General features: G+C 48.3%; 1 protein-coding gene across 1 annotated transcript; it reads right to left on the bottom strand.

Moving 5' to 3' along the window:
* Window positions 1–15: 15 nt before the first annotated feature.
* Capr (Cell cycle associated protein caprin family member) lies at window positions 16–27,535 on the bottom strand. The gene is made up of 8 exons (XM_089559682.1): window positions 27,339–27,535; window positions 26,750–26,812; window positions 19,784–19,870; window positions 14,502–14,832; window positions 10,996–11,219; window positions 7,781–8,402; window positions 4,752–4,859; window positions 16–669 (listed from the first exon to the last, which is right to left on the bottom strand). Exons 1-8 carry the CDS (start codon window positions 27,450–27,452, stop codon window positions 596–598), a joined length of 1,623 nt encoding a protein of 540 aa, XP_089415808.1. The 5' UTR covers window positions 27,453–27,535; the 3' UTR covers window positions 16–595.
* Between the last annotated feature and the right edge of the window lie 350 nt (window positions 27,536–27,885).

The following is a 27,885-nucleotide window of genomic DNA, read 5'->3' as shown; positions in this document are numbered from 1 at the left end:
GACAGAACACATGAGCATTTTAAAACTAGAAGATCCACCATGGCTCTCCTCTTTATTTGCCTCGGCACAATCCATCTTCCCTCGCAAGTGTGGGACACATGCGAGGTGGGGGGCCCGTGCAGCACAGTCTCCAGTGTCCACCTCGGCGCCGAAACAGGGAGAGAAAAAAAACAGGCAGGGAGAGGGAAAGAACCAACGTTTTTATGCACAAACTGGTGGGGGAGGGAGTGAGTGGGGGCTGCTTTTGGTCCGGGCACGCACGCCTGAGAGATGACCTTATGTAATAACTTGGATGGAAGTGCCTCCCCCACTGACCCAGAACAACAACAGATGCCTAGCACCGCCCCAGGCAGGCTACAGGCAAAGGAAGAAGAAACAGAGTGGGGGGGGGGGGGTGAACAAAATGTGCAGACACAGCCTGAGAGTAACCGCCTTTCTTTAACAAGAGGGTAAACGCAAGGGCATGAGAGGGGGGGGGGGGGGGGCGGCGGCAGAAGGAAGTTGGAGTCAGACTCCCAGAGAAAGGAGTCGGACGTCTCCATTGCTGGCAGTGCCCTCCTGGGGCAGCTGGGCGAAGTGATGTCAGCACCGGCTGTTACTGGGCGTACGCAGCAGCTGGAACTCCGGCGTTGCGTGGGGGACCACGGTTTCCTGCGGGGCGCCCGCGTCCTGCAAAAGGGGCCAAGCAAAGAACCCAGTGAAGATTGGAAAGTAACAATTCTAGAAAGGCGCAAAACTCAGCCAGAAGCTTGTGTGTCACAGCACTAATACACAGCATGGTATGCCAAGAAAGTACTGCAGCGGCTGGCAGCAGCTACAAAAATCTGTCTTCCCTCCCTGAAACAATTGAGTGGCTGCTTACACTGCATTTTAAGGGGGGAAGGGGGTCTTACACAAAAAAATCTTTAATACTGAACTTATGATCATGAAAATTTGTGTGCATATGCAGTTTGTCATGTCGATTTCAAATATACTTCATTTTTGCATTTGATGAGTTTTGCAGTGAAAATGCAGTTTTTAAATTTATAATCTTTGAAAATCTGCGGGAAGATTAAAAAAACCGTGGCACCGATACCAATGTCTTCTGCAGAAGACAATAAATGCAATAAGATTAACTTTACCATTCTATGTCTCCTACATTGGGAGTTATGGATGTTTGAATTTAGACTTCAAAAATTGGACAAAAATAGACATGGGCTACATGAACATTTAATTCTTTGCATTTATTTCAGGCATTACTCTTATCTTATTGCAAACATCCAGTATTCAGTTACAAAACAAGACAAGAATGATCAAAATCGCTTGCATAGAACCAGAGAAAAGTTCACGGCAACGTTATGAAGCAGCAAAAAAAAAACGCGAACCGAGAAAATAGCGATAAACAAAATGCAGCAATGTTTTTATAATTTTTCTGGCGAACAAACTTATTTCTTCTCTTAATCAGCTCAGTAAGCACCAGCAACATAATCGGGATCGTCGTTTCCTCTCCGCCGCAGTTTTGCAGCTTGCAGGGTGCACACTTATACTCTGAGGCTGCGATAAGCGGAGTGTCCTCCTTTGCACTCTGAATGCTCTTGTGTTTTGTTCAACTTGCAGCTCTTGGAGGATACGTCCTGAAGACTCTTGTTCCAGAATTGAAGCCTATCACTGCTTCAGCTGCTGCTGTTTCCACAGCAATAAGTGATGCGTGCTTTCCTTTTGGCATGAGGGATCCCACATCACCGAATGCAGAGCTTCATTAGCATTTTGAGTCTTGCCCCGTGGCACCGGCTCAAAAGTGCCTTGTCACTTGGGTTCTCATACACAGGTAGGACCCACATAGTCTGGGAGATGTAACGGTGTTTGAGGAGTGGTTCCCCCCTTGCAACTGCAGCGTTGTGCGTGCACGAGTTGATGGCAGTCGGGCGTAGGCTGTGGTTTGGCTGTTCTTTGTGTTGAAGAGACATGGTAGTAGGTTGCCATTACAGCTTCATGCACGGCGTCAACGATGCCAGCATTAGACTTCAAGGACCAGCTATAGTAATCGCTGAGCTTTGCGATCAAGTCTGCCGTTGATTTTCTTCTACAGCGAAGTCCTCCACCTTCTGTTCTCCCATTCAGCGCAAGATTATGAAGTGCAGTGCCCATCCGCTTTTCAACATGACAGATGCAGTCCTCCTTCTGCACAGGGATAAAACCATATACAGTTGAACCCCTTTATAAGGGACACGCACCAGAGAGCATCTTGTGTCTCTCATACGAGAGGTCTCTTATAAGCAGGGTACCATGTTTTCATTTTGTAACCAGCCCGTACTTTGTATTTCGGCACCCTGCGGCTAAAGAATGCAAAAAAGAAGGCCACAGCACGTAGCAAAAGCTTTATTAAATCATTTTCAAGAGCACTTACTTGGTGGGCCCCCACACACTTCACGACCACACCCCACAGCTTTCTCAAATTCTTTTGATGCTGAAATAATTGTCAATGTCAGTCTGCTTGAGAGCTGTATTCACACTGTTCTTCAGTACTGCTTGTCCAAGCTTGAAAACTAAGCCTCTTCATGGCCGCTAGGCCAAAGCTGTATGTGTCGGCGAACTTCGCCAAGTACACTCATGACCTCACCGGAATTCAGTGGTGGCGCCCTATCAATGTCATCGTCGGACTCGTCCGTGGTACTGCAATCCTCGTTTTCTTCTTGCACCATCCTCACTGTGTTCTCATCTGCGAGTTCCTTGGCAACAGGAAGATCATCATCTGCTTCAACAAAGCCCTGAAATGTGCCGCATTCTTGGAATTTACTTTCAATTACGGACCAATTTTTCGGCTCGTTTGCATTCATCACCGCTTCTTCTGCTGGGTCTTTACTGATGCCTTCCTGCTCGAGATGAAAACCTGCTTTTCTGAAGCATCCTTTCACAGTGACGTCCCTAATATCATTCCATGAGCCAGTCAGCATTTCAATTGCTGTCCTGATGTTGATTGTTGTGGCACGCTCCTGCAGCATGTCAAACAATAGCCGTTCAACAAGTCGTCCTCTGTATTTGGCTTTGACAGCTCTGATCACACCCTGATCGAGAGGTTGCAATAAAGAGGTGCAACCCGGAGGAAAGAAGCTGAGCTGCACAGCTTTCAATAGTGGGGTTTTCATGTGAGCTGCACAGCTGTACAGAAAGAGCTTAACTTTCCCGTTCTTTCTCTCCATCTTTTGGTCAAATCTCATCAACCATTTGTTGCCGGCTCAGTTCCGAAGACTCATGCTTGGTGTGAATGCTTCTTAGCATCATTTCTAAGTATTGAAAGCATTTACAAGTGGCTTTTAATTCATTGCATAGTCCCTTTAAGGACTGATGGTACAGCACCCGAAGCTAAATGTCTGTTACAAGCGGGATTCAGCACCAAAATTCAAGGATAACTTGTCCTTTACAACCGGTTGTCTTCTATATCCGGTGTCTGCTACAAAAGAGGTCCGATTAAGGACACATATGGGCCAGCCAAGCTTGTGGGTGCATAGTGTCTCTTATAACGGGGTTCAACTGTACCTTTGCTTCTTGAAAGGCACGGAAGTATCTACACCATCACACAACATTGTCATGTATCACAAGTGGCGTGAAAGGGATCACTGGAAGAGTGTCATAGCCACTTCCATATGGCCAGATCTGCTCTCCATTTTTCTAGCAAGCACGGTTTTTCTTCCAGACGGAGTAGCTGGGGTCGTCTTTCTGGGGAAGCACGCATGCAGCCAGCACAGAAATTTGAAAGGACTATGAAGTCAAGGACATAGCCTGTGAACAGCTGGATAGCAGTTTCCATGCAAATATGGGACAAGTTCCCTCTCGTCATCCAACTGCTGTAGCAGCATACAGCTATATGTTCCCTGGGTTTCCAAAGCAGAGTTCCTGTAGAGGACCTTTGAAAGTGCAGTGTCTGCTGCCTTCCTTGCTGCAGGGTTGCTTTTTGCCTTCAAGTGGCTTTGGCCCCTGTGAGATATGCCCACTGTTGAAAAAACATTTAACGCTGCATGTCCATTTCCTGCACTGCATGAGCAGCAAAAATGTTAATCTCAAACGGGCTGCATTTCACCATTCCTGCAACCCGCTCAGAGCTCCATTCAGTTCCCCATGTCTCACAGATGTTGCAGTAGAGGCACAATTCCACCGCGGCACTGCATTCCCGGTCATCCCTGGAGATGGAGGCGTAGCCCCCGCATCCTCGGCACGCAGCGTTTTCAAACAAACGGTTCACCACAGTGAAGTCAACGATTGTGTAGAGCGCCGCCAACGGACCTGCGTCGTTGCACGCGGAGACAAGTTCCTGCAACTTGTGCTGACTCGCGGAGATTGCGGAAAAACCAGCAACTTTATCATCGGTGTGTCGCTGCAGATCACCGGCGGCCAGGAACATTGAATCAATCCTTGTTCTGTGCTGCTGTGCACCAGAGTCGGTGGCTTCCGAAGCTGCCACCTCACGAGTCGGCACCGCCGCCTCACGAGTCTGTACCGCCGACACAATCGGTGTCACCACTGCGCTCGTTGAGTCGGCATTGTGAGTCCCACGCGGCGAGGCTCACTGAACTGAACTCTGTTAATTTAAATACCCGGTGTACATAGGTCCTGCCGACATCAGGTCTGTAAGAAAGGCTCCACTTGATTTGAATGCATATGAACATCCCCTCGAGACTCGCGTCATTGGCAAGATGAAATTTCACAGACAGGACTGCTTGCATTACGAGAACTTTCGCATGGTGCAACTGGGCCACCTGGTGCAGTGTCCTTACCCTGGTGCTGTCCTCCCCTGGGACCAGACCCTGCCTGCCTTGGAGGTCCCCGGTGCCCCTCTGGTCGGTCGTGACCACTGCCATTGGACTGCCACTGGGGGGCCGACCCTGCCGACAAGAAGAAAAAGAGAATGTGCGCTTACAACTCCAGCCACTCCCTGAAGCCTCAAAACTCCATGAATACACTACTACGTCAATTGCCGCAACAAACACAGACTTCACCCAAAGAATGAACAAAATTTGTTAGAGGACACTGGCCTTTTTTTTGGAACAGCGGTGAAGACGCAATCGCTTAAATCAGTGATTCAGGCAGAGCAGCTGCCGAAAGGCCACTGCAAGGGTAATACCGCCTGTACATTTACATCACCACGAACAAAGACACACTTTACCCAAAGAATGCACACAATTTGAGCATATCTTCAATATGCATATCTTCAATATGCATAGGAATGCCACCAGAAAAAGCTTACTCTGACAAATCAAACAAGCACACTCCTTTGCAAGTGTGCTCTGGAAAGAGAACTTGGCCAGCCTTTTGGAAGAACCCAACGAGAGCGAGATGCGTAATCACATCCGCATTCTATCACTTTTTTCTACTCTTGGAATAAAAACTTCTCTGCCCACTATATATGACCTATTCTTTCAGCTTCTTTTTTCTTCTTGCTTGTTTAGAGTTGCCACTACACGATTTTTAAGACCCTTCGAAGTTGGGTGATCAGCGCTCGTGTCCATGACGACTTCAACGCCGCGCACCACAGCTCTATGTAAACTGCGTGCTTCCAACGATCCTGATACATCTATGAGCAATGTGTCACAGTGATAGTAGCAGTAAATCTGAAGACAACTTCAGATCGTCGGCTTTCAGTACTGAAAGCGAAAGTGCGCCTATCCAGCCTGGAATGTCAACAGGCATCTGCCAGTAAGTTTCACTTTCTCCGGATCATTTCACCGTGCTCATATGCTGATCTATAGATATCCTCCACGTTCTGAGGGTAACAATTCGTAACTGCAGGGTATTAACGTCTTTCTGGCGGGGCCATTTGCCGGCGGCCGCACAGAGTGTCATGTTTTTCCCTGTAAGACGACCAGGTGTCGACCTTGACACCTGGTCATCTTACAGGGGAAAATATGACGCTTTGCACGACCACCAGCAAATGGGTCCGTAGTGCCAGGCGGCGATTTATGAGAGACATGACATTGATTTCTTTCTGCTGTTCGCTGAAATCGTCACAGAAATGTGTAACACAAATAAATATGCCCGGATACACATTTTTGAGAAACCAACGTACAGTGAGAGACTGATCGTGGAGAGAAGTGACTCCGGACTTATCATATACAGTCGACGGCCGAAAATTCGGATGCCTGATTTTTCGGACATGCTTGATTATTCGGACATTTTTGCGGCACCGCGACATGGCCCATAGAGCCAATGTGTAAGAGCGCTTGAAATTTCGGACACACCGCAACTGACCACTCGATTTTTCGGACCTCGTTCGCACTCGCCGCTATATAATGTGTACAGTAGAACCTCATTACCTCAAAACTGCAGGAGAGATCAAAAACTTGACCAAGCAAAACGAAATTCAAGCTTTAAGGGAGCCTCTTCACTTGCGATGCTGAAATTCTGCGCGAGTCGGCACACTGCGCTCGCATATTTTCGAACTTGTACTGTTCTTGAATGTCTTCCGCCGCACGAACTTGAACCGTAGTCTCAGTTCACGGAACTCATTTGTGCCGAGTCTTTCGTCCTGAATACGGAACACGAATATGATTGCGGAGGCTATGTGTGCGCTGTGGCCTTCGCAATCGAAGCGTGCTTTGAGCGCGGCGCCGGAGCAGATTGCAGCGGCCATGGCGAGCGCCGTGGCCTGCTTCGAAAGGTGTTTGCTGTTTCACGACACGTTCCAACGATTTTGTATGCTGCATGAGCAAGAGTTTTTATATCTAGATGCACCTTCTTGATTACCTTCTATGAGCCTGCGTGAATGCTCGTTTTGTTGTTGGCGTTTTCCTTTCTCTAAGCACCTGTGTTGTCTACCTTGTTGTCCGTCGTGCATGCGCTAAACTTTCTCATGATGCATTACCAACTAGCTCAGATGTTGATCCTTCTTCAGATTTTGTGATAGTTGATGGTGCCGGCCAATCGTGGCCAGGTTAAGCGAACATGCTGAACAACGCGGCCCTGCAGATCGGGTGCGAGTTTTTTTATGCAAGATCAAGAAAAAAAAACTGCAGGATGGTTAAGGGTGTGCAATGCGAATGTTTAAGTGTTAGCTGCGGTGTGAGAGGGGTCAGCCATTTTCAATCCACGTCTTGATCTCGAGTCACAAGGAAAAAAAATTGGCTGGGGCTTAGCTAAGGTTAAGCCTGGATATCTCGAAGCGAAAAGCTGCGGTGATGCTTATGGTTATGCTTTATGATTTAGCCTATGGATATGCTTACGGTTAAGCTTATGGTATGTCGCTGTTCAGCTTCGTTTTCACGCTGTTTAGTGAGACGTGTCTCTCATACTTCTGGCGTTTCAGACTCGGCTTTGCTGCATCTTTTAGTGAGACGTTCTTCATGTTGTTCGGGTGTCTCCGCCGCTCGTTGAGCTTTCAGCCTTTCATTTCTTCGCTCCTTTTCAGCCAACTCTCGTGGTAGCGTTAACACGTTAAGAAGTGGTAGCACTTCTGTATCAGTAGTATCACTCTGTTCTCCTTCCACGTTGAATGCGCACGCCTATTCTCTGACAAGCGGTTATATAGCTGGCCTCCGCGATAAACACGCACTTGCGGCGAATGTCAAACGATGACACAGAGCGCGTGGCAGCGTGCGCCTGTTCTACGGGCAAGCGTCGAAAGGTCAAATGGTGGCGAGGATCAGAAGCGACGGAGCACATGCGCAGGCTACTGCGCCGGGTGTGACGTCACTCGTGCTCCGACATACGCCGGCTCACGCAAAGCGCGGTGTTGACTAGCGCAGTGAAGCTTTTTGCTTCAAAATCCCCTCAGAGGAAGGAGATATGGGAGTGGAGGACAACATCTCACCTTTGCCGTTGGCGTAGCCACCGTGCCTGGGCCCTCTAGGAGGGCCCCCAGGGCCGCCTCCCCTTCGGGGCCTGCGGTCTCCCTCGTGGCCGCCACTGCGCAGACTCTGGTTGGTGAACGTCACTGTGGGGATGGGCATGTGTTCCGCATAGTCCATGGTCATGGGGGCCAGCTGAGGCTGGTGTGGGGGGGGAACCATCTGCTGGTGCACCATCTGCTGGGGAGCACTGTGGTGGGGAGGTGCCGGGTGGTGGTGCGGTGCCGCGGCCAACACAAAGCCCGCCTGCTGTGGCACCACCACGGGGGGCACTCCCGCGGCGGGCACCGATGGAAGTGCCGCAACCACCACCGCGGGGTCCATGTGTGGAGACTCCAGGTCGATCTGGGACTCCTGGAAGAAGTCCAGCCGACCGGAGACCAGGCTCACGGATTCCGCAACCACTGCCGACTCCGCGATGACGTCGCCAGGCAGCAGGGGAGGAGGCACTACCGTCGTCGCCGCAACAACCGGTGCCACGGGGATGGGCGCTGGCTCAGCCTCTCTCAGAGGGCTGGGCAAGGTGGCTGGCGGTGGGGGGAGCTGGGACTGCTGATGCAGGGGCTCGGCTATGGGCTCGGGGACCTGGTCACGCAATGCACGGCCCGAGGTTTCACTCCCCAGTACACGACAAATCTGGGCGCAGCAACAACCACCTGTTGACCCTGCCTACCACACGATGCAACCGCAGCCACCTACTGCCAGTGCTTTGACAAAGCAGTTCCCCCAGAGATGCTGTGGACACTCATTTAGATTTACCGAATTCAGTAACAGCACAGTATGGTAGCACCACAAAAGCAGAAAGGCGTCAGGAACGTTAAAAATGCATACACTAAACACTCATCAGATACAACTGCAGACAGATTTTTCGGACTCTGCGGGTCCAGGAAAATGGTCCGAATCATTGAATAGTCCAAAACATCTGTTTTTTTTGAAGTTCATAACCCTTCTGCGAAAAACCGGCTTTAAAAATCGAGAGCTTAGCTCCCCACGTTCCACTTGCAAGAGATATTAGATTCTCTCCGGGCTGGTCATGCTTTCGTCATGTCCGCGCCACCTCACGGTACCGGACAGTGCAACGCAGCTGCAGGTCATGCCACGAACGAATGCACGTGCTTGTGCAAAGCAAGAAGTCTTTCCATGGGAAATGACACTTGCAAAGACAGAGAGGTAACCCACGGGTCATTCACGGGATGCCTCTCAGTATTCAGAAATATAAAATACGGCTCAATCATTCCTTCGAGAGGCCGAGTTAACGAGGGTTTCCTATATCTTAAATTCAATGCTCTGCCCTGTACTTTGCCCAAAAAGTGGCCGCCGTGGTGGCTGCCAGTAACCACCAGCACGACTTCAGCAGCAGCTGCTCTCAGACGAACTGTAGACTGGGTGCAGGGCCGTACCACCCTAGGAAAGGGGCGGCAAGGCTTGCTGCAAACACAACCTAGCAACGCCAACCAACAGTGTGTGTAAAAAGGTTGCGTACAGTTGTTTTACCTTGGCTAAGGCACGGCGGCACTTTCCACCTGCTGTTCTTAGATCACTGTATTTTTCATTATGTCACAGTCATCTCAGTTATTGCAGTGAATCATGGGGAATCACATACAAAACGTATTTATCACCATTGCTAAGACTACAAAAACGTGCCTTGAAAACCATGGGATTACCTTCTTCGAATAGTTCTAACAATAACATTTTTGACGCAATGGAAATCATGTCATTCACAACCTTACGTGATTACAAAATAGCTCTTATGGTTAATACCGTATTTACTCGCATAATAGGCGCACTTTTTTTCCAGAAAATCCGGCTCATAAAGTTCAGGGTGCGCCTATTACGCGGGGTAAAATTTCCGGAAAATTTTTCGACTCGCAGAATTGAACACACCGCGTAAACGCACTCGTGTACGGGCCGCACCCCGTTTTCGCGAAGAAAATGTTAAAAAAAAAAGTCCGTGTAACGGCCGCACCGAAACTATCGGAATGCACGCGCCGAGGCCTCCGCGATCGGCTCCGGCTGCGCGCAACGGGCGCTTGATCGCGGAGGCCACACACGCGCACAGGAGCTTCCAGACGCCGCCCACAGAGGGCGCCCAAGGCCAAGCCCATCATCATCATCGTTTTCCTCCGCCGCGAGCTTTCGCTATCTAATCGCCATCAGCATCTCCAGCTCGTTTTTTTTGTTGTTGTTGTTGCTGTCAAGTGCCAGGATTTGCGGTAGCGCGATAGTTATCGTGGTTTATGGCTTTGCCGCGGAGCGTTGATGTTTTAGCTCGACCGGCAAGCACCTTAACAGCTACACGGCTGGGAGTTTGCTCTCGAACGCAGCAAGCGTGCGGCAGGTCGGAAAATACGACATGGCCGAGAAGTGCGGCAGTTGCGAATGCGGCGTCCCTAAATTTTCGTACGCGACTCCAAGCGCAGAGGTTTTCGCGGGCCTAAGTCGGGAACGTTTCCGGCTGGAAATGAAGCTTTCCAAACAGACGTTTAAAGTGAGCATCCCTGAAAACTGTGTGCGGCTGTTCTACGCGATGTCGTTGTACGTGCTGTGGGTCCGCAGCAGCTGCGACGGCAGCAGCACTAGTGTGGACCAGTAGTCAGTTCAGCAAAAACTTTGTTAAAATAAAGATTGGGGGTGGGGAGCGGTGAGGCGTCGGCTTGCAATCGTGTAAATACAGTATTGATCACAGTGCCAAGTTCGGGGTGCGCCTATTATGCGCGGAAATAAAAAAATCTGATTTTTCGCGACCAAACTAGGGGTGCACCTATTATGCGAGTAAATACGGTAATATTATAAATGCCAACTACCCCTTACCTCTTGGTGCATTCAGTATTCCCGTCCGCAACACTAGACAAGCCAGCAATGGCAATTTTAACCTTCCTATTTGCCATAATGCATACGGAGAAAGGCGAATAGAATTTACAGGAGCGAAAATTTGGAACTCGTTGCCAATTGAAATAAAGGAAGCTAGGAATTTCAAACTGACATGCAAGAAACATTTTTTGGGAATGGAAGCAAGGCTACAAAGTTAGTTTTTCTTCAATGTGTTTATGATTGCTGTCCTATATGTTATTTTCTACTGGACCGCTTACTAGCCTGATTGGCTATCGGTCCAAATATCTGTGTATACATTTTGTTTGTGTTACTCAATAAAGACTTCTTGATAATTGATAAAACTCACGTCGTTGACGGGCGACGACTCGTCCTCCCCAGGTGTCAGGGGCACCTCCTGCTGAGGCTGCTGCTCGTCTTCCTCGGTGGCTGTTGCCTCCTCTTCCGAACCGGGGTTGGCAACTGTGGCAGCAGCAGCATCTTCGGCGGCAGGTGCCGCCTCCTCTTCCGCCGGTGTCCCCGAGAAGTAGGCACTCTGCTGCACCTGCAGCAGCACCTCCCGCAGTGCCTTGTCTGGGGGGGGGAGGCCATACAGTCAAGGAGCCCAACAACTACGCACAGCAGCACCTCCCTACAAACCTATACACAATGCCAGCAGCTGCTACCAAAAGGAAGTGTGCACCAAACAATTCCCTAACTGCCCCTGTTAAACGTGCTATGCTGCAAGAACACACAAGACAACAATACGCATCACGTACAAACAATTCACCTTAACGATGTGGAGGTAGACCAGTTAAGGGGGGACACTGGTCTTGAAAAAAAATTTTTCATTAATGAAGTCACAGTTACGAAATCTTCAGGACATATGTATTTTTGTGTGCTGATTCTAAATATGTCATTTAATTTCATGTAAAACAATTCCTTGAGCACTTATGCAATTTTTATGCTAGTATTTTGCGGAGAGTCTTGAAGAAAATTTGCTGCGGGAAACTCGCTGAAATGTATGCCATTGGGTTCTCTTGACACCAAGGAATACAATGAAGGTGAAGTTGTCTTCCTGCCTATCATAGAACTTAAGCTATAGAGTTTTGAAGTTGTCGCTTCAGAAATGAGAAGGAAAATGTGTGTTCCTGTGTGTGAAGTGGCAGCTTCAGTACCCTATTACTCAAGTTCTATGAGAGCCAGGATGATAATTTTACCCTTATTGTATTCCTTGGTGTCAAGAGAACCCAATGGCATACATTTCAGCGAGTTTCCTGCATCAAATTTTCTTCAAAACTCTACGCAAAATACTTGCATAAAAAGTGGATAAGTGCTCAAGGAATTGCTTTACATGAAATTAAATGACATATCTAGAATCAGTGCACAAAAATACATGTGCCCTGAAAATTTCATAACTATGACTAAGTTAATAAAATTTTCTTTTCAAGACCAGTGTCCCCCCTTAACACCAGCGTTGTGTGCATGTGCTTCGTTTGTCCTGTGTTTCTATACACAACGTACAGCCGATGCCAAATATATCGAAAAAGAACACAACAGCTATATATATAGAAGTATAGCACTAGGCGAGATTATGCGCAACATAGATGCAAGAATAAGGCACCTAGGGGCCTAGGCCATGTCGCCAGGCCAGGCTCAACTGACAGTACCATGGCATAGCACTCCCCAATGCAACACAGTGATGCCTATCTTGAAAGACCACCCCAGAGAACCGCCCACCAGAAATGTACCTGCCCTCCAATCACAGGTGACAAAAACGGCCAGTACGGCAACTTAGCATCACTGTTTACGGTTTAACGTCCCAAAGCGACTCGGGCCATGAGGGATGCCGTAGTGGAGGGCTCTGGAAATTTTGACCACCTGGGATTCTTCAATGTGCACAGACATCGCACAGTACACGGGCCTCTAGAATTTCGCCTCAATCGAAATTTGACCGCCGTGGCCAGGACCAAACCCACGTCTTTCGGGTCAGCAGCAGAGTGCCATAACCACTGAGCCTCCGCGGCGGCTTAGCATTAAGAGTGCGTTCGTTAGTATATTCGAATTGTAAATATGCACGCCCCAACAATTCCTCGATGTTCCAAGACACGCAGTCCAATTCAAATACAACACCACTCAACGGCCACTACTGAAATCTGCAAAACACCCTTCAAATCTGGTACCAAACAACACTGCCACCCTTGCCCACACTCACAAGCCAGCCTTGAGATCAAGTAAGTGACCTTGCAGCCAGTAACCTCATGGCACGGTACTGCCAGTCCTCAAAACAATTGCTGTGAACCTCCAATCACAGCAGGTGCACCAACACCAGCTTGGGCTAAGAGAAGAACATGCAGCCTCCCATACGATGCATGCCCGAATGCAGAATGAGACGCTAGCCATAAATAAACAGTGACTAACGCCCGTGGTCTTCCGGTGGCAATGACAGACAGCCCATCAGATGGCCCCTGTGCTTGGGCTTCCCCACAGGAACACTGTCGGGGGAGAGGGCACAAGCAGGGCGCCCACACGGTGGGCCCCCACACCCTCAAAGCACGTCCTCATCACGCAGGTGTGCCTTGCCAACCACGCCCCCTCCTTCACGGAGCTCCCCAAACTCCCTTCATTTCACCAGCAAGTTACTCCCGCTTTCACCTTAGTTGCCATCCCTACTCACACCTGGCAGTGCTAAAAATTGCGAGGACGCTTTGGCAACTAAAGTGTTGAGAGGCGAAAGCCGAGGACACTGTGCCGTGACGACTTCCGATGGATGCGACGTCACACCGTACCCGTGGCTACGTCGACGTCCACACTATTTTGACGCAATTTTGACATTTTTGCCTATAATTAATGAACTAATTAATCTACAGTCATCAAATTTGGCTTCTAGGTTCATTTTTCCTCTCCACTATCTGAAGCAACCATTGAATTCCTTCCATCTTTTTAAGCTGCCGAGTTAAACACGTGTGACATGCTTTGTTAACGGACTTAAAGGCTTTCGCCTTAAACGTGCACTGAAGAGGAATCTGAATTCGTCTTTTTGCTGTGGGAACTGGGTCTACACGTTCCGAGCATTCTTAGAAACCTCGACTTATTGCCCTGTGCGGCTGATTTCCCTAATTAAAAATCGAATTAATGTCAGGCTCCCGCCTTTATTATTTGAATTCTCCCCGCACGGTGGGCGGAGTCGACCAACGCGTGGAGTGCCTTTCAGCCAGCTCCGTGGAGACTTTGCTGTCGCTTTATTTTGTTTTCTAGGTTTCCTTGAATAAATAGTTTCATTCGCAGATAATACAGCCGCAAAATAAGCCCACAGAAATAAAAATACGCACGGACTGTTTGCTTCTACGGACTACTACGTATTACTCCGCCAATGGCAGAGCGGCAAGCCGCCACGGGACTGGGTGAAAGGCACTCCACACGTTGGTCGACTCCGCCCACCGTAAGGGGAGAATTCGAAAAAAAAAAAAAGGCGGGAGCCGGACTTTTAATTCGATTTCATTAGGGACATCGGCCTCACAGGGCAATAAATCGAAGTTTCTAAGAATGCTCGGCACGTGTGGATCGAGTTCCCGCGGCAAAAAGAAGAGTTCAGATTCCTCTTCACTGCACCTTTAAAAGATAGTGAAATGCAACACCTGATTTTCTGCCGCCCCCTGCTGCGTTTGCAAGAGAAGGCAAGCGTAGCAGGGGCTGGCAGAAAATCAGGTGGGCGGATGAGATTAAGAAATTTGCTGGAATATGGTGGACGCGGCTGGCTAAGGACAGGGTTAATATTGGAGACATGGGAGAGGCCTGTGCCCTGCAGTGGGCGCAGTCGGGCTGATGATGATGATGATGAAATGCAACACAGATGCCCGACACAAAACAGGATACAGGTGGTGCCCAGCAGTGGGCGGGGCCGGGCGTCGAGCAGGGCCACCAGGTGCTCGGCGGCCTGGGCCAGCATCGCGGGGAAGGCGGCCGGGGCCTGGCACTCCTCCCGGTCGGGGCACACCAGCCGGTAGAGCTGGTCCAGCTGGTCCAGGGTCTCGGCCGACAGCCGGGGGGCCCCGGCCTCCCCGTCCAGGAAGCACTGGCGCACCGCGGGCGAGCCCAGGGCCACCAGCACCTCCTGCACCTCCAGCAGCTCCCGCACCCGCTGGGCCTCCCGCGCCTGCCGCTCCAGCTGCTCCCGGCGCGCCTGACGCTTGCTCTGCCGGAGGTGCTGCATGAGTCAGTGCAACAACAATCGCGGTGGCTTCACCTGTTCCACGCAGCAACACGGTGACGTGATCCTTGCACTTCACGCTCACTCCCCTGACATGCTACTGAACCAGCTCTCCCTTCACAAAGAAACCACCTTCAACAGATCACCTCACGTGTACTGCGAGATCCCCTGATGTGTACAGAGTGGTCCAGTGCAGCCCTGATTGTCTGGCTTGCCTCGGAGTCACAGCAAATTTCAGCCAGATGAGAGCCGCCTGCAACAACACTGCTACCACCTTATGTTGCACTAAAGTTTCCAAACAGTCATTCGGAATTACCGTATTTACTCGCATAATACGTGCACCCCCAGTTTGGTCGCGAAAAACCAGATTTTTTTATTTCCACACATAATAGGTGCACCCCGTTCTTGGCACTGTGATCAATACACCCTCCCTCCCCCAATCTATATTCTAACGAAGTTTTCCCTGAACTGACTACTAGTCCTCACTAGTGCTGCTGCCGTCGCAGCTGCTGCGGACCCAAAGCACATACAACATCGCGTGGAACAGCCACACACCGTTTTCAGGGATGCTCACTTCAAACATCTGCTTGGAAAGCTTCATCTCCAGCCAAGACCTCCCCGACTTTAGCCCATGAGAACCTCGGCGATAGGTGTTGCGTAAGGAAATTTTGGCACGCCGCACTTCTCGGCCACATCAAATTTCCGGCCTGCCGCACGCTTGCCGTGTCCGAGAACAAACCCCCGACCATGTAGCTATCAAGGTGCTTGCCCATCGTGCTAAAATAGCAACGCTCGGCGGCAGCACATGAAAGCCCCAACTACAATGAACTAACAAGCTATCACAGCCATTGACATCCCGGGCCATTGACAGCCACAAAAGAAAAAAAAAACTGGAGCTGGTGATGCTGATGCCGACATGGACAGTGAAAGCTCGTGGCGGAGAAAAGGTTAATGACGATGAGCTCAGCCTCGGGCGCCATCCATGGGCAGCACCTGGAAGCTCCTGTGCATGTGTGTCGCCTCCGCAATTAAGCGCCCGTTGCTCGCAGCTGGAGCTGATCGCGGAGGCCACGGCACGTGCATTTCGAAGGCTGTTCCCGCATGGGTTGTGGGAAGTTTGGGTGCGGTTTTTGTAAATATTTCCTTCGGGAAAAAAGGGTGCGGCCAGTACACAGGTACGATTCTGCGGTATGTTCAATTTTGCGAGTCGAAAAATTTCCGGAATTTTACCCCGTGCAATAGGCACACCCCGAACTTTGAGCTGGATCTTCTAGAAAAAAAAGTGCGCCTATTATGCGAGTAAGTGTCGCCATAAAATAGCCGACAAATGCAAATGTACAGAGTAGAGCCAAACCAGAGCTACCAACACCGAAGCAGGAATCTTAAGAACGACTGTGTTCATTTAGCACACCAGGCATAAAATGGTGCCGCGGACAATTTTGCAGATTTCAGCGCAGTTACAGTGCACACTCCTGAGCACAATGACACTTCTACATGGGGACTTGACAGTGCCCAGTGTGCACATAGCGCCTGAAGGGGACAACACTCCAGCATCCCTTTCTCTCAGCCTTCATGTTTTCATGCTATGGCATTAGAGTTGTCACACCAGAACCACTCCGCCGAATGAATGTCAGGAAATTCCCCGAGTGGTTTGGTTTATTGGGGTTTAACGTCCTAAAGCAACTGAGGCTATGAGAGACGCCGTAGCGAAGGGCTCCGGAAATTTCGACCACCTGAGGTTTTTTAAGGGGGACACTGGTCTTGAAAAGAAAATTTTATTAATTTAGTCATAGTTATGAAATTTTCAGGGCACACGTATTTTTGTGCGCTGATTCTAGATATGTCATTTAATTTCATGTAAAAAAATTCCTTGAAAACTTATGCACTTTTTATGCAAGGATTTTGCGGAGAGTTTTGAAGAAAATTTGCTGCAGGAAACTCGCTGAAATGTATGCCATTGGGTTCTCTTGACACCAAGGAATACAAGGGTAAAATTATCATCCTGGCTCTCATAGAACTTGAGTAATAGGGTAGTGAAGCTGCCACTTCAGAAACAGGAATACACACTTTCCTTCTCATTTCTGAAGCGACAACTTCAAAACTCTAACTTAAGTTCTATGATAGGCAGGAAGACAATTTCACCCTTATTGTATTCCTTGGTGTCAAGAGAACCCAATGGCATACATTTCAGCGAGTTTCCCGCAGGAATTTTTCTTCAAAACTCTCCGCAAAATACTAGCATAAAAAGTGCATAAGTGCTCAAGAAATTGTTTTACATGAAATTAAATGACATTTAGAATCAGCACACAAAAATATATATTCCCTGAAGATTTCGTAACTGTGACTTCATTAGTAAAAATTTTTTTTTCAAGACCAGTGTCCCCCCTTAACGTGCACTGACATCGCACAGTACGCGGGCCTCTAGAACTTCACCTTCATCGAAATTCAACCGCCGCGGCCGGGATCGAACCCGCGTCTTACGGGACAGCAGCCGAGCGCTGTAACCACTGAGCCACCGCGGCGGGTAAATTCCCCGATTGGTTCAGACAGTGAAGACATTATGGGTGCCACGTTACCCCCGAGAACCAATCACAGCACGCTGCCAATTTTAAAAATCCATCACAAGAGGAGCTGAGAGGTTGTGGCAGTATAGTAACGAAACGGCTACCAGAGAGGGCAAGCGTAGCAGGGAGGCATCTGATGGATGACATCATATGCCTTCTGATGGAAGGCATATGATGGATGATGGAGTCTGATGGGTGGATGACATGATAAATAAAACACTTCATGGAAGCGAGTGCGATATGAACCCGCTGCCGTGCGAGCAGGTCAGCTTCGCTGGCCACTGCATTAGACCACTGTGCCATCACCGCTGCCGAAGATACCGAGTGAATCCTTTGACATGTTTTTTACTCTTTATGTATGCTGGTAAATTTCACTCCTGCAGGCTTTTTTTTTTGCTGTATGCAAACTGTTCCAACATCGCGCCTAAAATTTCACGCCATAATGATGATGCATACTCACTGGGAGATGCTGCCGTCTAGGACTTACAAGAAGTGTTAGAAAATTGTTTATGCTAACTTATTGGGAGGGAAAAGAAAACTGCCGATTTGTGTCGGGCGGTTCAGTGCGACTCTTTCGTGGTTTCAGTTTCTCCCTGTAATCTCGATGGAGGCGCACAAAAGTTGATTTTTGTCTTTACTGCCACTCTCCGGTCAATCTTTTGTGGCACAGTCATTAGTTTGTTTATTACCAACGCCTGAGGGCTTATCGCACTCCTGGTTTACAGAGTTTCCAAACCTCTGCCCAAGGCAGTCGCACGCTTGGAAGGTTTCTGCACCAAGCCAGCAACACAACTAAACGCCCCAAGCAGAGAGCCAACCAGTGTTTTACGTGTGCAGACTGCGAAAAGGCACCGATCCATTTTCAAGGACTACTATACTCTCAAAATACTACTGAAAATGTTGGTAGCTCTCTGATGCTGGCACCAAAATACCACCTCTAACTTTTTTTCCCCTACTTTATTCATTTTGTTTACTAAGAAACCATAAAAAAATAATTTGACCTCCAGAGAAAGTTAAAAAAAAAAGGCAGCTATCAAAGGCTTAACTGCCAGTATTGTGCGCTGCGATTTGGATGTCGTCGTCATCAACCTCCATCCGCACTCAATGGATCCAGAACACATTGCTACTGCACTACCCCTCTAAGGGGACTTCAGAGGCCCCCTAATTTGACAAAATGGTGTCACTCAAGCAACAGTTATCCTCAAAAAAGCAAAATGTTCATATCACATGCAATGGAAATCAAGTCTAGTAGATAGTTGGGAGTGCAACAATGGCTACCAGTTTCAACTGCAATCATATTTTGACACTTCATTTCTACGTAAAAAGCCGGAAGAGTAACTCCCATAAAACAAGCCTTTGTGAACAAACTTAAACGCATTGAACTTTCGGCAAAGTAGTTAAAAGTTGGGATGACTGTCCAGCAATTGATTTCTGCAACTTGATAACTATTTCAGAAACTGTAAAAAGAAGTCTTTATTACGACATGAGCTCAATTACAAATCCACATCAAATTCCATTCAATTTCATGCATAAACAGCCAAAACGGTTTTAACTGCTATGCCATCCTAAAAGGCTCTTCTGTAGCATTTGCAATCACTATTTGCAGGAGCTGAGCACTGAATGGCAACAGAAGATTTAAAATATAATTTCGTGTATTGCTTTCGTGAGTGAACAGTACTTTATGCTTATTGCATTCAAGGTCCCCACACTTTACATGGCTGAAGTCACTGATGACGCCAGTGAAGAGACGCCTCACTATACTCCCTTTCATACATAGCAGGCAATGCTGCGGAGGCTGCTGTAGTAGTGCGTCCGCGAAACTTATGTTACTCCGCCACGTATCATTTGTTCCTCTCGAAACTCCGGTCATTGTTTGGACGAATACAAAGAGCGGTATAAAAAGATGTGGTAGCATTGAAAATCATGGTCGAAGCTGTGGGGCACACACTGTTCGGGCTCTCTGGCCATAATTTTCATGGAGAGTGAACTACTTTTTGGGCGGGAATTTATCGTGATTCGCCCTACCAACAGCGTATCATACTGTCACTTGTACTTTTTGCTTCTCGAAATCTCGACAAGTCACAGGACGAAAATGTTGCAGGAGGTAAAACGAAGTCCGGGAGGTGCCAGTCACGGCACTTAAGGTTTGTCACTACGAAATATGTTCGCTTTGGTTGTATGGCGAACTACTTTTTACGTGTGGACTTAGCCTGTGCCAACAGGTACGCCAGCTTTGGCAGCGTTGCCTACTATGTATGAAACGGAGTATAACGACGAGGCCACTGTCACATTTGCACAAACTGGCCCACAGCTGCCCTGTACAGTTCTTTCGTGCAGCTCAACAGTCTTGCTTGAGAGAAGTGAAAAAGGCAAAGGTGACAAACCTCTTGAACGACGGCCATGACACTCTTCTGCAGTTCCCGCGTCAACTCCAGAGTCTCCTGCACCTGGTCATACTTGCCAACCGCTGCCTGCAACAACCAGGACAGGTTGACTCCTCCCTACTATAGTAGGATACAACTTAGAAAAACATACACAAGTAAAAAAAAAAATCTGCCTCTCCCGCAATCGAGAGTTGAGTAAGCATGAAATGTTTACGGGCATAACACATTGGTTGTAGATGGTACTAGTCGAAATCTTGAAATGGGTCTAGTGTTCAACACACCACACTCTTCTTGTTGCGTCGAAGCGATCGCCTGCAGTAGTGCAGGCTTAGGTAGGCAGCCGCGAACCGTGGCAGCCTGGTTGCTTTCGGGAGTGGCCGCATAATCATGGCGTTGTCGGCAGGGGCGAGCAGTCTTCTGCTATGGCGTATCACTCACAAAGCGATCGCTTTCCGCAAGACGCTCCCTATCTCCCCTTCATCAGGCTCCATTGCTCGACTTAAACAGCTGTGACGGTGGCGGCATTGAAATGCAGGACGATGCAGAAGCGTACGCGGACACGACGAGACGCAGGCCTGACAAGAATGTATAAGTAGCGCGTTCTAATACTCCGCGATCGTGTATACATCTGCCTGCCAAAGGGGCAAACGTCATGAGCTGAAGGCCCAGCGGACGGTCTTTTACATGCGCGAGTGTGGGACCGCAGCGCCATCCTTGGGGACGACGCGGAAGTGGTCCCCAACTGCCCTCTCTCGTAGAGTCTCGTTTAATCTCGTACGGTGCCCGGATGATCTCGTTTAAGTGCCCGGATGATCTCGTTTAAGTGCCCGGATGATGGCTCTCGGTCTCGGCGTGACGTCACCACACTGCCGACAACGGGAGCTAAAAGCATTTCATGCTTAAAAACAGCAGTTGCTAACAGTGGGCCACGGTGTCTTGCATTACTCTGCTGGCCAATCGCAACTGTAAATGAAATCACCTTTTTAATGTGACTACACCAGACAATCCATGTATCAAAATTCTAGAGCTCATAATCTTTTTCTTGTGATAAAACTTCTTGTTTATGCAACAAGAAAAGTTTAAGCAGCGGACTACTTCTTCGTCGTGGAGGACTTCTGCGCGCGGAGGCTGAATGTGGGTGGAGCTTCACTGCAGACTTAAGTTGCATCTGACTATAGACACCATACCTGACCTCTGACCCCATATTTTCAGTTAAAAATTGTGGAGATGCAAGCCCATGAACAAATGTAATGCATGCTATAGCCCTTTACAACGCAAGAAAAAGCACCTCTTTTCCCCCGGCAAAGGACCCCCACCAGCCAGTGGTGCGGGCGAATTCTCGTGAACTTGCGAGAGTGACAATACAGGGAGTGGCAAGCTAAAGGTAACAGTCCTCTCTGCATTGTCATAACACTCCCTGCACAGTCATGGTACCCATACAAACAGGCTCATGAGAATCCGCTGACACCGTTGGCTGGTCCTTTGCGGCGTTTTTTTTCTCTCGATTTGTATTGGACAATTGTAGCCAGAGCCAGGCTGAAGAAAGGAGGCCCTGCGAAACCTGTTATACCCCTGTTACACGGGCGTTTTCAACGGCAGTTCAGTTGACAGTCAGTTGAACTGAACGGCAGTTAGCAGTGTTACACGGCAGCGCTAACTGCCGTTCAAATCTCAACGGCAGTTGAGTTCGACTGAGATCAGGGGTCCCAGTTGAATGGCCAACTGACAAGATGGCGTCCAACGGATAAAAAAACTTTCCGTAGTGGATTGTCTTGGCTCAGTGTACTGCGGCATGCGCAAAGCAGGAAACTAAGAAAACACTCCAAATAAAACTGGAGACGCATTAAACACACGTATACATAGCGTGTGCGTTGAGCAGTCAAAGTGAGGAAACAAAAAAATCGACGACGACCAGCGAACCGACCCACATCTGATAGTCTTGGCTACGAACCGACATCGTCACGCGAATTTTTACCCAAAAACTAAAGAATGCAAAATTTGTCGCTATAGGAAAGAATATGTATAAGACGATCATTTACTACACACAAAAAAAAATGCATACGCTATTTTTCTTTATTTTCACTTCGCTCTAGATGCGATGTCACGTGGTTAGTGTGCTAACTGAACTGAACGCGAAGTGCTTGTGTAACAGCAAGTGAATCCAGTTGAGTTCAACGACAGTTGAAATACTCAACTGAGGGTTAACTGAACTGTCGTTCAAAACGTCCGTGTAACACGGGTATTAGGCTAGTTTGTGCATGCCTCTCGATGGCACAGTGTCCAACACAAAATAAGTAGCATTTGAAATGAGGCACTAGACACTTGCATAGCGGAGCGTGTAGAGAAATTTTCTTCATACAAGCGATACAGAAGTCGAGGTAAGTGCATTAACTACGGGCTTTGGGTTTGTGACTGCTATGCAGCAATACAAAAGACAAACGTGCAATTTTAAAGGGCAACTTTGGTAAGGTAATTAATAACAAAGGAAATTAAATCTTTCCTTACCACGCCCATTTAGCATTGTTAGCGTAGTAACGATTTCACACTCCGGTGCTCCGTGGCTAGCTTGCAGTAAAAGAATCAAAGTTCCATTTACGTTTTTTTCTTTCCCTCAAGGCAGCATTTTTTTAACACAGTGCGAAGACTTGGTACCACACTCATTGCCGACTAACGATGTCTTCCCCACTCAACTTCAGAGCCTTCCGCAGTGCTTTCAGGCACATTGTCACCTGGCAAGTAATAGGGGATATTCAAAATTCTGCATTTTTAAGCTTTCCCGCATAACAATGCTGTTTATCAAATGTTTTAGGGGAATCCCCCAAGGTGGAGTAGATTTGTAATAAGGGAGTAATTACTCATTGGCATCCACCCGAGCGCAGCCATACGGCTACAAAGGAAAGCTATACAGCTTTCTCAGAAACTTCGTAGTTAAAGAAAAATTCGTCCTGGTCCGGGGTTCGAACCCAGGACCACCGCTACACCGGAGCAGTTGCTCTACCAATTGAGCTAACCAGGATGACAAGCTTATGGCAGGGCGAGAGCGAATTGATCAATAACTCGAAGTGGGAACAGTGTTTATCAAATGTTATCAAATCTACTCCACCTTGGGGGATTCCCCTAAAACATTTGATAAACACTGTTCCCACTTCGAGTTATTTATCAATTCGCTCTCGCCCTGCCATAAGCTTGCCGTCCTGGTTAGCTCAATTGGTAGAGCAACTGCTCCGGTGTAGCGGTGGTCCTGGGTTCGAACCCCGGACCAGGACGAATTTTTCTTTAACTACGAAGTTTCTGAGAAAGCTGTATAGCTTTCCTTTGTAGCCGTATGGCTGCGCTCGGGTGGATGCCAATGAGTAATTACTCCCTTATTATAACAATGCTGCCCAAGACAAGATGGCTGACCATGCATTTGCAGCTGAAACAAAGCAAGAAGGACTAGTTTTTTTGTTTGATCCTTCCAAAGTACATTCCTTACATTCTATCACCCTTAGCACCTGTCCTGTAGCCCATGCAGTTTTTTTTAATACAGAAGTCTGCTAGCAACCTTGTCTTTGGCAACATAGTAATATGGGAAAGTGCCCTTGCGGAATTTTGAATATCTCCTATTAGGAAAATGAAACTTCATTTTCAAAGTTTTTTTTTTTTTTTTTTCCCGCAAGGTGGCACTTTTTGAATGCATTCCGAAGACATGGTAACGTCAGTCACTTGGCAGCCTCCGTATGCGTGACACGCTATTTAAAACATCGCAAATCACAGGACTCCGCTTTGCCTGCGATTGATTTTATCGATGACCCAAGCAGCAGCGTGTCTGAAGATACAGCCTTTTCATCGGCATTCAGTTCTGAGATCAGCGACAACGGAAGCCAGCCTGGAACACAGGCAGCCACATTCCGGTGACCAACTACAGGGCTTCCAGTTATTTTGCGGAAAGGATACTATTCAAGATAGAAGTGACTTTTTTCCCGTGGTAAGGAAAGAGTTAAGTGGAGTCTCAACAGGCTTTGGTACGAGCGTTTATCCCACATTTGAATTTTTAACCTACATTTTTTTTAAATCCAGACATATTTCGACGACTTTGACAATACGCTGCCCTAGTTCTAACATTCAGCTGCCAAACTGAAGTCCAACCTTCGCAACTGCAATCCTCTTCAACTGTACTGCAAATGCTTCAGCCAATAAAAGCTCCAATTAAATTTATTAGGGAAACAGGACATACTGAAACGAAGGCAAAACCCCTTCACTACTAAAAAGAAGGAATAAGAAAATTTTGGTAAGAAAATCTAGGCGTATAAAGTCCTGTCCACAAAAAAAACCAGACCCTAACCACAGAGGGAATGGAATCAGCTGCACCCATTCGTAGAAAAAAAAAACCCTTTAAGTTTGCTGCTATCACTTCAAGCCATTTGCAAAAATTGTGCTCTGTTAACATGGGCTTTATATTTATAAACAAACACATCTAACGTAATCCCTAAAGCTTCTGCCAGCTTTCAGAAATTATCAAGTAACCTAATGTGTGCAAATATTAAAACTTCTTGACAGTTTGCGAATATATTCGCTATCCAATTTGGCACCTCCACAGCTGGAGTTAACCAAATTGCGAAATTCTCTATCTGAATTCCCTGCAAACATCGCGCCGTTTCCAAGAGGCACTCGCTAGTTAGGCTCACTTCTTTCTTGCAACGTCTGGAACTTGTCAGGCGAATTAGCTCCCCCTTCCGTCGCAGAACCGACAGCCAAACCGCACGCGCAGCAACACTAGGCCTTGCATGAAAGCGATGCGCTGACTGCCATCGAGAGCAACCGCTGTGCGCTCCCGGAACGCAAAAGTAAAAAAAAAGAAAAGCGTAGCCCCACGCGGAACGTCGTGCCAAACGCGCCGGGCGGAGAAAGCGATCGGGCGCCAGTGCCGATATCGCCCTCAATCACTACGATAGCGGACGCGGCGGCCACGGAAATTGGAAAAGCCGCGCAGTGTTTTCGAGGCGACCGCTTGCCACTTTGCAAAACTTTTTGGCCGGTAGAATCTACTCACTGCATGTGCTAAGCCACGGGAACAAGTGAAAAACCGGACGATCGAAACAAAAGCCTCGGCGCCAGCCTACGCAGCGGTATGCGTAGTTTCGATTTCGCGCAATCCCGCTCGCAATGTCATCATACGCGAGAGCTAAACGGTGCTACGTCTTTTTGAAAACGGAAGGACTGGCCGCGTGCGCTGAAGGAAAGTTCGCTACGGCCTCGTTGCGTTTAGACAGCGGTGAGCCGCGCCGCGAACTACCCCACCGCAACTACTAACGTCAATCTGCAGATACGAATGCCCAGCCACCTTAAAATGCTTCATGACAACACTCGGCAAGCTGCTCTGTCATGCGAGTATTGTCAGACTGCCATTTTTTCTTCATTCAACACAGCTACAGCATTAAAAAAACTGCACATTATAAAGTACCAGGTACTGCACCAACGAAGTATCACAATTACTACACGCCCTTTCCCCTTTGTTAGGAGGCCTCATGGGTATAATGGAATAAGCTGAAGACGACCAAATACATGTCTTTTATAGCTATGCATTCTGCAAAACCATCTGTTTTAATTAAACTACCTGCACTCATGCAAGAACTACTAGATTTAGTCTACAACCAAGTTCTGATATTTGTATTCATTTCACAACCAAAAATTTAATATTTTGCACTTTCTAACCTCGACTTAAAAAATTAAAGCTCAAATAATGTTACACCCCCACAAACAACCAAGGCAACCTAGCTGCACGATTATATGCCACAATGCAAGTAACCCTACTGCGACAAACTGCGTACAGCAATGCTATATTCAAGTATACATATTCAGAAATCTGGATAAGTAGTAGCCTAAAAAGCATGACAGCGAGCCTGACTGCTTTTATATGCATGCATGTGTACAAGGAGTGTTATATAGTGTGTACTAGCAGAGTCACGATATAGAAAATGTGCACCTAAATGACAATGCAACTGTACATTTTTTTTTTCGGTGTGCTAATGATATCTTTATTCCTGGCGCCCGCCTAAAAAAACTAGCACGCTGACCGACAAACTTTCAAAGTTACACATCACATTTACTGTGTTTAACTGGACGGTCGGGCCTCTACTCAGCCCTTTTCGAACACTTCCTGCGATCCAGAAAGAACAAAGACTTTACTGGTCTTGTGCATAGGGCTCACAAAATCAAGCTGTTGTCACTCAAGGAGAATGCACACCCCCGAGATAACTTGTCACACTGCTCCACAAAAATCTGCCCCGACAAGAGCAGTTTGTACAGGGGCGATGCGTCACTCAGTACCGATGCAAAACAGATAGCCTGGAGGTTTGGACCAGCACTGTCATTGCAGCTATTTTCCGCCACCATCTGCGACAGATGAGACCTAAGTTCTGAGAACTGATAGCAGCAGCTAGTAACCTTCTTATCAAGACAGGAATGAGGTCAAGAAAAAAGTCGACATTTCACAGCTCATTCCAGAGAGGGCTCGTGACGCCTACTGATGCTTAAAGGGTAACGTCAAAACCAAAACAGCAGATTAGACATTCGTCTGCTACTTTAAGTGGACGGCAAACGAATCGTGGGAGAACAAACATACCCGTACCATGCAGTGAGAAACGATAGTTGAGACTGAAGTCGCGCAAATTAACTGCCAGCGCCCCTAGCTTGGAAAAAAATGCCACACGCGCCCTTCAAGTGTGAAGCCAAACGAAAATCAGAGAGAAAAATGACAACACGGAAGGACGAACGATACTGGCCTGTCCGCCCTTCCCGCTATGATAGGCACAAATACCCAGGCGAAATCAAACGCACAATGATCACGACTTGGCCGCGTCACCACACAAGGCGGCCGAGGCCAAACACCATCGTCACATTCCCAAGTGCCACACAGAAGAAAGGGCGTTCCAACGCACAGCCAAACTCCGACGTCGGCAGCACAAACAACGAGCAAACACTGACCTTTTGGTCCTCGTTCAGTTCCTTCCCTTGTTCCAGCTCCTTCTTCAGGTGGTCCAGTCGTGTCTGCGAGACACGCAGGAAACGGGTTACGCATGCCTTCTCTGCTTTATTCGCGCCCGGCGCCCTTTCACCGACGAAAACGTGGGCGCCCGGGCGTGATACTTCGAAGCAACCTCGGGTGCGAAATTCGCATCCGCGGCACGACGACAAGCACGACTCGCAAACGTTTAGATCCCGTCACGTGCCCCAACCACGTTGCGGATAGCCCGGCATCCTGGCCAATTTCTTTTTGGGCGGCGCCAGGCGATTGACTGGCGGCAGCCCAACAAAAAGCTTTCTTCCATGCACTTGCCCGGTTTAGGCTTAAAATCGAGTCTCCCCAACGGGCAACCGCCTCAAGTCAGCCGCAAGACAACCGTCGACACCCATTCCGCACGATGGCCACTTCGCAGCCGCACTGCACGCCGCGACCGCGCGTGTGGTCCAGGCGAAAAAAGGGCTGCGCAACCAGCGTAGGCTTAGCGTGACGTGTAGGGCCGCGCTCGGCTACGCGGGTGAGGAAAAAAAACGAGAATGGTACGGGTCGCACCTTGCGCTTCTCGAGATTCCTGGTCTTCTTCTCGAAAATGGTCACGATGCTTTTCAGGGAATCCTGGCCCTCCAAAGAGGCCGGCTTCTCGATCTTGGCAGCGGCCGACGGCATGCTTCCCGAAAAACAGAGTCAAGATCGGCGTGCGTGCCAGTGCGCCAGTCTCCGTACTCAAGAGACTGACTGCGATACTACGGCCCAATGGTGAGTGGCTGAAGCCACTCGCGACGCCACCTATGAGCCATACGAGAATGCGGCCTCGCCAGAACGACAACCCAGAAACCGAAACTCACTTTTTTTTTTACCTTTTTGTTTAAAGTGAAACAAAAGGTTATGAGTTTCTCGTACACTCTGTGCTATTGAAAAGAAAATATCTGCAACGAAAGCCGAAACCTATCTTGAGCTGCACTTCTCATAAAAAGAAGGCAGTACCCGAGTCGTTGAAGAGCGTTCTCCGCACAACGCAGTTTCTTGGTTTCTCGTCGAGCATCCAAATTAATCACCCTATCAGAATCAAGGAGGTTATGGCCGAAATCGAAATACACCA

The sequence above is a fragment of the Amblyomma mixtum genome, chromosome 1 (assembly GCF_055824585.1).
Source record: "Amblyomma mixtum isolate Tamu chromosome 1, ASM5582458v1, whole genome shotgun sequence".
Taxonomy (NCBI): domain Eukaryota; kingdom Metazoa; phylum Arthropoda; class Arachnida; order Ixodida; family Ixodidae; genus Amblyomma; species Amblyomma mixtum.
This window is presented reverse-complemented; position numbering and strand designations above follow the sequence as displayed.

What these genes read in the sequence shown, in the direction of transcription:
- Capr (XM_089559682.1), bottom strand. Translation starts at nt 27,452, where the DNA reads ATGCCGTCGGCCGCTGCCAAGATCGAGAAGCCGGCCTCTTTGGAGGGC. An exon ending in GGAATCTCGAGAAGCGCAAG is followed by an intron (nt 26,813 to 27,338) that starts GTGCGACCCGTA and finishes CGTGTCTCGCAG; the next exon opens with ACACGACTGGACCACCTGAA. An exon ending in AACTGAACGAGGACCAAAAG is followed by an intron (nt 19,871 to 26,749) that starts GTCAGTGTTTGC and finishes TGGTTGTTGCAG; the next exon opens with GCAGCGGTTGGCAAGTATGA.